Source organism: Solanum lycopersicum, chromosome 5, assembly GCF_036512215.1.
Source record: "Solanum lycopersicum chromosome 5, SLM_r2.1".
In the NCBI taxonomy this organism is placed as follows: Eukaryota; Viridiplantae; Streptophyta; class Magnoliopsida; order Solanales; family Solanaceae; genus Solanum; species Solanum lycopersicum.
The window spans coordinates 11085491-11099211 of NC_090804.1; the positions used below are offsets into that span (position 1 = coordinate 11085491).

At 31.5% G+C, this 13721-nt stretch overlaps 2 protein-coding genes across 2 annotated transcripts; both read right to left on the bottom strand.

Moving 5' to 3' along the window:
• Positions 1-2025: 2025 nt before the first annotated feature.
• On the bottom strand, positions 2026-4795 carry LOC101244954 (non-specific lipid transfer protein GPI-anchored 1). The gene is made up of 2 exons (XM_004239166.5): positions 4312-4795; positions 2026-2423 (listed from the first exon to the last, which is right to left on the bottom strand). The coding sequence occupies exons 1-2, from the start codon at positions 4655-4657 to the stop codon at positions 2209-2211; spliced, it is 561 nt and encodes a 186-aa protein (XP_004239214.2). The 5' UTR covers positions 4658-4795; the 3' UTR covers positions 2026-2208.
• Positions 4796-11995: 7200 nt separating this feature from the next.
• Positions 11996-13084, bottom strand: LOC138348643 (uncharacterized). Its single transcript, XM_069298203.1, has one exon. The coding sequence runs from the start codon at positions 13082-13084 to the stop codon at positions 11996-11998; it is 1089 nt and encodes a 362-aa protein (XP_069154304.1).
• Between the last annotated feature and the right edge of the window lie 637 nt (positions 13085-13721).

The following is a 13721-nucleotide window of genomic DNA, read 5'->3' on the forward strand; positions in this document are numbered from 1 at the left end:
TAATCATATCCACGAGTAAATTAGTTGTTATTACCTTCTCTGGAGGTGTGAATAAAAGAGAAATGACCAAGTGAACTCATGAATTGAATCTGTTCAATATCATATTTGATTTGCCAAGGGAGGGTGGGGGGGGGGGGGGGGGGATTGATCATACCTTTAATTGTCTGAATAATCAAAAGGGAGTCGGACTCAACATTAAGTCTAGGAAAATCATGATCTAGGCACCATCTTAGGCCCGTCTTTGAGAGCTACAAAATTGTATTATTTGAGCAAAAGCTAAAACAGGCACGGAAAGTCATAATGATTTCCTTCATTACGAACATCCGCGTTCAGTAACTCAATATAGCTTAACTATATATGAATTATACATTCACAATATATACGTGAAGTATATATTGATTATGCAATCACGATTAACTCGAAATCACCTCTAAACAGTTCTAAATTATAGATATAAAATTTTCTTGATACTTTTTTTGATATATAATTTACTTGAAATGGTTCATGTTTACGGTATTGTTAAAATTCTTTTAGAAAAGAAGAAGATGCTTTAGCAAGAAAACACAAAAGAAAAGTGTGAATGGTCATTTTATGATAATATTTTAGGGAACTTTCGCATCTAACCACTAATAGTTTAATTACACTACATAGCGATAGTTTGCTAATCATGATCTGTAGCTACAAGTTATAGGGAGGAGAATGACGAGCGAGATTGGCAGAGGAAGAGATCAGAGGCTAGCGAGATAGAGCAGGGAGTGGAAGAGAAGCGAGCGAGATTGAGAGAGGAAGAGAAGAGGTGAGCGAGATTAGGAGAGGGGGGGGGGGGGGGGGGGGGGGAAGAGGCGAGAGAGAGCAATAATTTGTATAATTCACATTTCGCTTGTATAATTCACGGGTGAATTTGTATAATTTGCGTTTTTTTTTATATAATTGAGTAAAACAAAATCCGGAACTACACAAATATGAAAAAACTTGAAATAACGAATTGATACAAACATAAACATATGAACTTTAAACAATTATACAAAGTATATCATACAAAATTCGAAACTACACGTTTATATTAACTCTATGAATAAAGATTATGGTGATAAAACTGAAAAATCAAAGAAAATCATCATCATATACAAATACAAACTATTGTGTACAAATCAAGCGAAGAATTATTTATTGCGAATTATACAATATGACGAACCTGATTGATTATATTAACTCGAAGTGATTCAACGTAATTAATGATTAATTAAAATTATAAATGATAATTATAAAAACTATAACTATAATTACTAATTAAATAATATAAATTTACTTAACCACATAAATTTCTCAATAGTTTATATAAGAAATATAACGTAACGAATATTGTCTACTTTACCAGTTTCTTATGGGGATAGAGCCATAGTTTCTTATGGGGATAGAGCCATAAAGTTTGACTTGGTATGTGAGGAATTATTTTATTTTTATATAAATAAAAGAGTATATGGTCCTACCCTTTCTCCACAGCCTTCCTCTTTCTCATTTCTTTATTTATTTTCACTCATTTTTAAATTAAAAAAAAATCTTGTCTCTTCTAATTTTTCAGATCAATTTTCTTTAGTCTATGATTTTTATTTACCTAATTCTAGAAACTTAGAGAAAATATTTATTATTTATAGCAATAATTTTTTTATTTGATTATTTTTAATATATTTATAATATAATTTTAATATATATTAAAAAGAACAGTTTATTATTCACATACAATACAAGTTTTATTGATGGATAATACATTTATTGCACATTTTATTACATTTATAATTCAATGTGTCAACTTTTTTTACCAAAGAAGCATAATATATTTTTAAAAAATAGTTATAATACATATATATTGCATATATAATTCATTTTTTTATACATATTGCAGATTGAACATAGTATTGTTATATATTGCTATAAATAATAATAATAAATAAAACGTATCACTAAAATTGATAATTATTTATTAAAAGGTAAGGAAACAAAAATTATGAAAATGAAATTAGAGAATTTATAAGCAAATAGCAAAAAGCATAAAGTTGAATAATTCACTTGGTCAAACTGCTCCCTAGTTTCGTACGTACCAGCAAACTAAATGCATACAACATAATTAATTCCATTAAAACAAAACAAGACGATCAAGCTACAACCAAAAACTTTAAAGGAAATTAAAACCAAAAGTAGGTTTGACAATCAAAATACAAGTAGGTCGGTAGGAGCTAAAAAGATTGCAACAGCCACAATTGTTCCGGTGACTGAAAGTTGAGGTCCGTTCTTGTATCCGTCGGAGACGTCTTTGTTAGTATCTGGTGATGACGATGCGGATGGTGTGGTGGATACAGGCGATTTGCTGGTGGCATTGGTGAAGATGGCATAGTCAGGAGAAGTTGGAGGAATGTTGAGTAGCTCTGCGTTCACCAAAAATATGTAACAAAAAAAATATTTTGTATATTTTATTTAGCATCATAATTAATTTTTGTTCATGGACCAAAAATATATAAGAAATTTTTTTAAAAATATTGTAGGCTAAATATTTTTAATAAACTTGACGAGTAAAATAAAATCAAATGGATAGCTACTTAGCTAGCTAGCTAGCTAGCCCAAATTGAGACACATATTCAAAAACTCTAGGACATATAGAAGACTTTACGGTTAAAATCATTCAATGAAAATAAATTTTACATAATTAAGTTATATTTATTTATTTTATGAAGTTGGTCAATAAATATCCTCGAATACATTTTACACTTTGATATATAAAAAAGTAAATATTTTTAAATTATGATTTTAATAAAGGATTATTTATATCAATTTTCATCAATGTATTATTAGGACCTGTACTATTGAAAACATTATGAAATGGTCCATAATTGATGTAGTGGCTGAATTTGAGTAGTCAGGTAGATAAAGGTTATTTTCAGGTACACTTGGTCAAATATCTAATGCCTAAATACATTGAACTTAATATCTATATTTAAGTTATGATGCACTGTGTCACTTGTCATTATAACCAAACAGAAAAAAAGAAAGAGTAAACAATATGACTTATCATGTATTGGTATGAACGTGTCATCTTATTTAAGGTTTCATATTCAAGCTTTGGATATAGATAAAATTTGGATTGGAGCGTCAATCCCAAATAGATTCTGTCAAGTGCAATTCGAATTTAGTTGAAGCTTTGTTATGGACTTGAATTTTGAATGGAAAGAAATAAAAAAACAAAGTAACCTTTAAAAGAAACAAAGATTAATTAATTTATTTATTTTTAAAAAAGGAAATAAGAATTTTTGGTCATTTAAAATTAAAAAAAAAAAAAGAAGATAAAATACATTTTTTTCTTCAAATTTTTAGGTATAAATCAAGATCTTTTGTTTTAAAAAAAAAAAAGATAATAAATTTTTTTCAGAAAAAAAATAGTCAATTCTCCCCGTCCAAATTGGTCCAGCTGCTTCTTAAATTCGATCACTGTTGAAATAATGAATATCCTTCACTATCGATTAAGGTAGAAAAATTCAAACAGTTGGATTTTGAACAAGTTGATTATAAAGAGAATGAATGCAAAACAATTAGTTTTGTAATTCACAGATGCTACTCTCTGTCCCAACTACTTGTTCATTTAAATTATATAAATTTTGATTTTAATTAAGAGAAATATATTTTCATATACTTTCTTACTATTAAATAATCATATACAATATTATTTATTAAATTAGACTTAACACACCTTTTAAAAAAATACTTTTGAAAAATAAGAAATAAAAGAAAACAAATTATTTTTTGTATGAGCATGTGACTCTTAATAAAAAATTGAAAAAGATACTTCCTCCATTTCAAAAATAATAACATCATTTTCTTTTTAGTTTGTTTAAAAAAAATAATTTCTTTCTTTTTATGGTAAGAACTTTCCACGTGGCGTATTTAAGGCCACAAGATTAAAGAACAATTTTGTATATTTGATATAATTTTTATTTAGAACCACATGATCAAAAACCATTTTTATTTTCTTAAACTTCGTGTCAAGTTAAACTAGATCATTCTTTATAAAATGGATAAAATATTAAAAACAATTCTAAACTTAGCGTGTATTTCGCTCGTATTCCAAGTTAAAAAGTAATTCACAGCATGTATACCTTATAAGTCAAATATTGACTATATATAGTATGGCATGACCAAGAACGTACGTGTCACATGAAAATAATTATGTCACATAACTAATTTTTCTCTACACATAACATGCAGCTCATATATTTTTTTCTTATAGTATATAGTATTTTTTTTTTTTAAAAAAGAACTTACTAGGACAGTTAGAGATGGTAGCATTAGTGAGTTTGCAAGCAGAAGGAAGCTGAAGCAATTTTTCTTCTTGAATTCCCATACTCTTCAATTGAGGACTTGATCCTTTATGGATCTGTTCTATTATATAACACAAACAAACCGGGTCATGATCTTTGATATCTTCCGCCGCATCGCAACATTCCTTCGATGGCGACGGGGCCTTCCCCGTCGCGTACGTTAAACATGCAGCCACTTTTTGAAACTCCGTACCACACTTATCGCCCAAGCTCTTATCATCATCACCATTAGCTATTACTATTCCAATAGAAACTATTAGTAAAACTACTAACTTATATGCACTTGCCATTTTATTTTTAGGGAAGGAAAGTAAGGTTTTGTGTTGTTGTAATAAAATGTAGTAATATTTATGTATAAATAGGAATAAATGGGGGTGAATGAATAATAAAGATGGGTAGTTGGGAGTGTAATGAATTATAGGCTGATTGGGTTGTCAGCATGTGAAACGGGATGGTCTTAAATGAAGTAAGCTGCCGTATCTGTATCTGATTCATTTCCCGCAGATTCTGTTGGAAGATTTTCATCCGTTGATTACTACGTGAGGGGACTTTTTCGATACGGTGATAAAGTGTATTAAAAAAATAATGCATCATGTCATATATTTTATTTAATATTATGCTAGATATAATTAATGCATGAAAAATTACGATGTTGGCAATATAAATATATGTATTAGCATGATTAAAGATGTAATTATCTCATGAATTCTTTTCCACTTTCTTTCCACAACTTATGTAATAATAATTTTGTTTGCTTTTTTGTTTTTTTCCTCCAAATTTTCCCCGACAAAGGGTCTACCATTCTTTCATTTAAAAATAAAAAAATATCAATAGGTCTTAACTTACCAATGTTAATGAAGTACCTAACTTCTACTAACTAACAAGCATTATTAAAATAAGAAATAGAAATAACTAAGTATTTTGTAGCTGTTACAGAGTTTGTAATACACTATATGATGATATTACGAATGAAGATGCTTAAATAATGTAAAAATATGACAATCAAGAAGAAGGTTGCATGATCAGTCTCAAACTTTCTATTACGAAAGTATGAACTTAAAGTATTTTCTTATTGTCTTTCTTCAGACCTGTCCAATAATTTATACTTTTTTTCTGGATTTATTGAATCTTGTTGAACCTATTGATACAATCAAATGGTTATGCTTTTTATGTCGCTTCTGTAGGTGTCTTAAAACAAACTCCTCAATCACTATACCGTCCAAACTATATTGCATTTCATGCGTCTTCTTTTTTCTTTTGTTGCTTCCACTTCTTTGTTACTTAGGTTATAAATTCTCATCTCTGACCACTCTTTCAAAGCATATGTCCTGCTCTTTCTCATCTTCACCAAGAAAATCCTCGCGCAAATCAATTGTATTTGATGCTAATGCTCCTGATTCATTCTTCTTTGTAATTACACATTCAAGCATAAATACAAAAACTTTTGGGCTTAATTTTCTATTCATAGCAGGTAAAACATGCTCTTCTTGGACCAAATGACTATCATTCTCTATTGAACTTACTAGTTGTCAAGATTCACCAAGCGACTCCTAAGATGGGAAAGAGATCTTATGATTCGATGTACTCAATGTGAACATGAGTGGCTTATCTGCTGGATTGATTTAAGTAACATGACATCTTAGATTTTATTGAATAACTTAGCTACTCGGGAATTAGATATAATGTTGGAGTCATTATATTACCATCTTTTCCAATAGTACTTAATAAAGTATTAAAGTTATTTGAACATAACATGTCTATTGAATCATTAAAAATGTTTTGTCTCTTCTCACCATCATGACTTTGAGTCGCACCCTTTTTCACTACATGGAGGATAATTTTGACTTGTCGGGGAAAGGGTGTGACCAACTTTTAATTGCATTCTCGTTTTCAACTTGCAAAACATGCTTCTAGAAATTTTCAACATTTTCAATGTCAATTCTATGCATTAATTTTTATCCTGAATAAACCCGTGAAGCATCACCCCAAATTATTCATGTTTCCCCTATGTCACGATTCATTGAATTTGTACTAATGTTGCTCAGAAGTGGGAGAAACCAATTGCTGATCTAAAGTAATAACTGAAATTCAAGATGGAGTGCATTAAAATTTTCTTCAGTCAGCTTCTTGTAATGGCAAATAGACTTACCTCCACGTAGTCGAATGGATAAACTGTAATAATAGTATGCAGTAAGTAAAAACATATAGAGTTTTTATACTGGTTAGAAACACTAATGTGGTGCCTATCTTCAGTCCTCTTGAATTTCACTTTAGAGCTTTGAAGTGAACATCAGATGTACAGCTTCTATAAATTTATCATGTCTGATATGCAAATCAGATGTTCTATCTTGACACTTTCTCTACCGGTAAACCTACACTTAGAATCTTTCTTTCTCTTTTCTTTTCAATTGAAATCACTCAGGTGTTTACAAAGATTTATGAAAGAGAAAAGAAGATTGCACTATAAGCTCAAGTGAAGTTGCGTACTTCACACCTAAGTCTGAGGGAGGTATATATATGAATAGACTTGTGCTCTTTACTAGTATCTTTAAAGCAGCTTCAATGGTATCGTCAATGTTTTTGTTATTTTAATTTCTTTTCTAGATCAAACGACAAATAATTCCATCATGGCTTTGGTACATACAATAATTGCAATACAAAAGTAGATTATCATATACAACCTCCCGAAAAACTTCGATCAACCTACCAGATTTTCCTATCATAAACTACAATCTTATACAATTTGATAGCTTTTCCATTAGATCATGTATAACCTTGACCTTAGCATGGCTAGGTATTGACTTTATTTGAGTAGCTTTATCTATGACTATTGATTTTCCAAATGTCGATCTATAGATAGCAAAGACTTCTTTGCAAACAATTCAGGAGATTCTTCCTCCTTGTTTTCCTCTTCTTTGTCTTCATCCTCCCTCTCTTCGTCTTCCTCTTTGTATTCCTCTTCTACTACAATTATTTCTTAAGCATTATTTAAACAATCATTAAAAAAATGTAATCTTTCTTTTGTTCAACATCTTCTTCAAGTGAATTGTGTGTATTAGTATAGTTAATTTCTTTGCATTAGATCAGAATCACTAGAAAAGAAGTCTGGCATGGGTTGGTGATGCTATTAGAAAGATGAATTTAGTAAGAATGAATTTTAGTATTAATGTTAGAAAGATAAATCTTAAAAAGGGATAAAATGTCATTTTATAATTAAATTGTTTTAGTATTGATGTTAGAAAGATAAATTTTAAAAAGGGATAAAATGTCATATTATAGTTAAATTGATATGAATGGAGGGTGCAAGATCGCAAATGGAGGAGTTTTTTGTATGAAGATATTATTTTTGTCTACATAAATAGTATGAACATGAATCTATCTATTAAATATAATGTCACATCTCTAAGCTCCACAACGATTTATCTTTTATATATATTATCCTTTATATATATTTCGCTATTGTATTCTATTTATGAAATTTATTAAATAGTTTATAATCATATTAATTTATCGAGTATAAATTATTATATTAATTATTGAATATATTATTGAAGAATCGAAAAGGTCACTGTTTCAATATTCCGCATTTTCTCTTTCTATATATATATATAGGGGATCTCTTCCGTTAAAATTTTCTTCCGTTTTTGCTCAATGGACAATTGCCAAATGTTTAATTTACATTTTTGAAAACTGAGATCAATTTTAATTATTAATCGAGAGTTGGTAAACAGTCAGAAAAATATAGTCAGAATTTGGTCAAGAAAAACGTATAAAGACTATTAATTTTTTTAGTTTAAAATAAAGAGAAAATATTTAAAGTGTTTGTCATTTTCTAGAAATATAATTTAATTAGAACACAGATTTATAGGTTTAGCATATTAAAAGTTCCATTGACACAATATTTTTCTTTAATTGTAGCATGAACTTGTTATGAAGTAAAGAGAGAAGAAGAAGATGAAGAAGGAGACGGCTTAACAGAAGAGAAGAGAGGATGAACTAAGAAGAAGAAGAGTATACTATAGAGAGAATATCTCAGCTTTTCATTATTTGATTGATTCAACATTAAGATACAATGAAGTGTTTATATAGAAGACTAATCAAGAATCTTTTCAAGTAACTAACTTCTTGAATTGTAACTAACTACTCTATAATTGTAACTAACTAACTAAATTAACTAATTACTTTTAACACTCCCCCTCAAGCTAGGTAGTGTGAAAATGTTACAAGTTCCTAGCTTGGAATTGAGATACAAATGTTGAACTGTATTAAGACCTTTTGTAAGTAAATCAGCCGGTTGATCTTTTGTTGATATGTACCTTGTTGCTACCAATCCTTTGTCTATTTTTTCCTTTATGAAGTGGCAGTCTATTTGAATATGTTTGGTTCTTTCATGATACACTGGATTAGCTGCAATTTGTATAGCAGCTTTGCTGTCTGAGTAAATATCAACAGGTAGTTTCAAGTTTACTCCCAACTCTTTCATCAGACCTATAATCCAAATTAATTCTGAAACTGTGGCAGCCATGCTCCTGTATTCTGCTTCTGCAGAGCTCTTTGAAATGGTTGTTTGTTTCTTTGACTTCCAAGTTAACAGAGAATCTCCAAATTTAACCAAGTAACCTGTCACTGACCTTCTTGTATGAGGACATGAAGCCCAGTCTGAGTCACAGTAGGCTGTAAGAGTTGTATTCTTGTTGCTGGACAACAGAACTCCTAAACCTGGTTGATTTTTCACATATCTTACAATCCTTAGGGAAGCTTCCATGTGTGATTTCTTTGGTTGTTGAAGAAACTGACTTAAAGTATTGACTCCAAATGCTATATCAGGTCTTGTTACAGTTAGGTATAACAACTTTCCTATCAGCCTTTGGTATGCTCCTTGATCTGCTAATTGATCATTTGAGTTGAACTTTTCTGAATTTCTTAATCTGATGTACTCATCAAGCTGCTTAGTTGTTAACTTAACATTTGTATCCATTGGTGTTGCAGCTGGTTTAGAACTGCTAAGCCCTGTCTCTGATATAATCTCCAAGGTGTATTTTCTTTGATGCATAAGTATACCTTGATCAGACTTGGCAAACTCAATGCCTAAGAAGTATCTTAGTTCTCCAAGATCCTTCATTTTAAACACCTGTTTTAACTTATCTTTTGTTTCTTTCACAATTCTTAGACTATCTCCTGTGACTAATAGATCATCCACATACACAAAAATAATCACTATTCCAGATTCATCTTTTTTTATGAACATAAACTGATCATACTCACTCTGTTTAAACTTAAGCTCCACTAATGCCTTAGACAACTTAGCATTCCACTGTCTAGGGGCTTGTTTCAATCCATATAATGACTTCACAAGTCTACATACTTGTTTCTTGTTTCTCCCCCTGACTTGTGAACCTTGAGGCATTTCCATATATATTTCATCAAACAAGTCTCCTTGTAAGAATGCATTAAACACATCCATTTGGTGTACACACCATCCCTTTTTTGCAGCTAGTGCCAATACTGTTCTAACAGTTTTCATCTTTACTACAGGAGAGAATGTTTCTTGGTAGTCAATACCTTCTTGCTGGTTGAATCCTTTAGCTACTAGTCTGGCTTTATACCTTTCTACCTCTCCTGTGGATTTATATTTGACTTTGAATATCCACTTGCAGCCTATTGGAGTTTTTCCTTCAGGAAGAGTTACTAAATCCCAAGTATGGTTACTTTGTAATGCTTCAATTTCTGACTTCATAGCTTCTATCCATATTGAATCTTTAGCAGCTTCTGTGTAAGACTTTGGTTCAGTATGATTTGAGGCTGCAGCTATGTATGCACTATATTTGTCAGAAATATTCTCATAACTTATATAGTTTTGAATGCCATAGTCTGATTCCTTCTGAATATTGAGAGATACAAAGTCTTTTAACAAAATAGGTGGTTTGCTGCTTCTTCCAGACTTTCGAGATGGTTGTAAAGGAATCTGTGTTGTATCCTCATTTAATCCAGTCCTTAACTCCTCTTCCTCATTCTGTTGGCATGATTCCCTACCTTCATATTGTATGTGTTGCTGAACTTGTTGAGTAGGTGTAGTAACAGGAATACTGGACCATTGACATGCATGATCTAAAGTTGAATGGGTGTCTTTAAACACAGGTTCTAACTGTTTTCCTTTACCAAATGGAAATGTTGTTTCATTGAATATGACATCCCTGTTAACAAAGAACACTTTATTAGTTAGATCATACAAAATATATCCTTTTTGCACCTCTGAATATCCCATATGAACAGACATCATAGACCTTGATTCAAGTTTATCATGTTGGTTTGGCATTCTAGCAAAGCATAAACACCCTAGAACTCTTAGATGAGCTATAGAAGGCTCTTTTCCATGGAGTTTGTTAAAGGGAGTTTTTCCTTTTAACACAGAACTAGGAAGCCTGTTTATCAAGTAAGCTGCAGCTAGGACACAATGTCCCCGGAATTTTATAGGTATATTAGCCTGCAACCTAATGGCTCTAGTTATTTCAAGAATATGTCTATGTTTTCTTTCAGCTACCCCATTTTGTTGGGGTGTATACACACAAGTTGTTTGATGAATAATTCCTAATTGTTTAAATAATTGTTCACATAATGAGTTAATGAATTCAGTTCCATTATCAGTTCTAACTATCTTATCTATTTTACCAAACTGATTTCTAGTAAAATTCATAAAAAATTGAAGAGATACACAAACATCACATTTCTGTCTCAAAAGAAATATCCATGTATCTTGAGTAGTCATCTACAACTGTTAAGAAATATTTGTGTCCATCATATGTATTGGTTTTATAAGGACCCCATAGATCTAAGTGAATCAATTCAAAACAACTACTACTTTTTATACTACTATTCTGAAAAGGTAATCTACACTGTTTAGCACAAGGACATACTACACAATCTCCTATCTGAGTTCTAATAGAAGTAAGCTCAATGTCAAACAGTTTATGTAACACTGAAGTAGATGTGTGTCCTAATCTTTTGTGCCACAGATTTATCTTGTCTGTTGACACATTCTTAACATCTTGAGCAGCTAGACTGATAGATCTTCTTGCATCTTTATTTAGTAGACAATATAGCCCATTCTGCTCTCTACCAATCTCCTTCACCTTCCCAGTGAAGAGATCCTGCAAAATAAAAAAGTCAGGAAAGAAAGAAGCAGAACACTGTAACTCTTTTGTTAGTTTCAAAACTGATAACAAATTAAATTTGAATTCTGGCACATACAATACATTAGATATAGTACTACCATCAGATATACTACTTAAGCCAGTATGAGTAACTTTTGATTCATCTCCATTGGGCAATTCAACAGTTCTATTATAGCCTAACTTATTAACTGATAACTTGTTTAGTAACTCTCAGCTTGAAGCCATATGATTTGTTACTCCTGTGTCCACAATCCAATTAGGTTTGTGAGACACATTCATAGCGATTGAGCTAGTCATACCTACTGTGTTTGCAGCTGTGTTATACATAGAATTCTGGTTGACTTGAGGGCTGTGTTGTGCTAGCATCTGTACTATATGATTGTATTGTTCTTGTGTAAAGTGATTAGCCTCAACTTGACTTGGTTTGGACTGAATTTTATCCATGCTACTTGAACTTTATCCATGACTGAACACATTCGTATCAGAACCATACTTGAACTCAGATTGCTCATTTCCAGCCTGAAGTACCTCATTTTGAGTGTTTTCTTTTGCACTCACATTGTAAGCTGCACTTCCACCTTCAGAGAATTTCTTCTTTTTAAACTTGAATTCAGGGGGATATCCCACTATTTTCCAACAATTATCCTTATTGTGTCCTCTTATTTTGCAAACCTCACAATACAGATGAGAATTTATTGTAAACTTTTGATTACCATTTGTTCTGCTGTACAAAGCAGATTCATAGTTGCATGTATGTGACATTGGATTTGCACCCAAGATTCCATTCATAGCTGACACAGACCTTTGACTCTCATCACCCATCACCATAGCATAGGCTTGATTGATTGAAGGTAATGGACTCATGAGCAGTATCTGACTTCTTGCTTGATTATATGAGTCATTCAGCCCCATCAGAAACTGGAACAGTTTCAGTTTTTGCAAATGCACTATGAACTCTTTAGATCTTTCACAATTACAACCAGGTGGTGGTACCAAAGCCTCAAATTCCTCCCAAAGAGTCTTAAGTTTGGAGAAATAGACTGTTACAGAGTTTACTCCTTGAGTTAGGGTGGCTATTTCCTTATGCAGGTTGAAGGTTCTTGAACCATCTATCTTGGTGAACCTTTCTTGTAGATCTTGCCAAACTGCTTTAGCTGTGGCTGCATACATAATGCCACCTAGTGAACTCTTAGAAACAGAGTTCATCAGCCAAGATTGAACAATGGCATCAACTCGATCCCAGTGATTCCACAGATTTTCACTATATTTTTCTTTATCACATGATCCATCTACCATTCCTAGTTTATTTCTCCCTAGCAGAGAAATGCGCATAGATCGAAACCAGATTGCATAGTTTTCCATACCTGTTAGCTGGAATGAAATGATCTGATTTTCACTAACATCTGATGGAGATAAAAACAATGGATGATTGTAGTCAATTTCTTGACCAATGTTGGCAGCTCGATTGGCATTCTCTTGAACAATTACTGGTTCATCATCTCCAGCCATTTTTCCAGAGATTTCGATTTCTTCAATCTTTTTCATGATCGATTAGCGGAAGCAATTCATATTTCATAGGGTTAGATCCCCTGCTCTGATACCATGAACTTGTTATGAAGTAAAGAGAGAAGAAGAAGATGAAGAAGGAGACAGCTTAACAGAAGAGAAGAGAGGATGAACTAAGAAGAAGAAGAGTATACTGTAGAGAGAATATCTCAGCTTTTCATTATTTGATTGATTCAACATTAAGATACAATGAAGTGTTTATATAGAAGACTAATCAAGAATCTTTTCAAGTAACTAACTTCTTGAATTGTAACTAACTACTCTATAATTGTAACTAACTAACTAAATTAACTAATTACTTTTAACATAGCAGCTATTTCTAATAATAAAACCATCCCACGAATCGAGAGAAAAATTGAAACAAGAAAAGAAGCAGAACAATATTGTGAAAAAAATAAAAAAGAAACATGTTATACAACACATTCGTATTCTTATATGGCGTTAGTACTGCTAAGGAATTCTGCTAAATTCTTTTTCCTATTCTTCTCTACTCGATCATTTCTCCAAAAAAAATATGAATATAGCTGAAGTCAGGGAAGAGTTATACAGATCTTTAGTGTAAATTGAGAACACTTACGTGAAGAACTAAAGCGTTGGATCACTTCTTATCCTCAAT

Coding starts and splice junctions, on each gene's coding strand:
- LOC101244954 (XM_004239166.5), bottom strand. CDS start 4,657: ATGGCAAGTGCATATAAGTTAGTAGTTTTACTAATAGTTTCTATTGGA. Junction 2,424..4,311: donor TACCATCTCTAACTGTCCTA/GTAAGTTCTTTT, acceptor TGGTGAACGCAG/AGCTACTCAACATTCCTCCA.
- LOC138348643 (XM_069298203.1), bottom strand. CDS start 13,084: ATGAAAAAGATTGAAGAAATCGAAATCTCTGGAAAAATGGCTGGAGAT.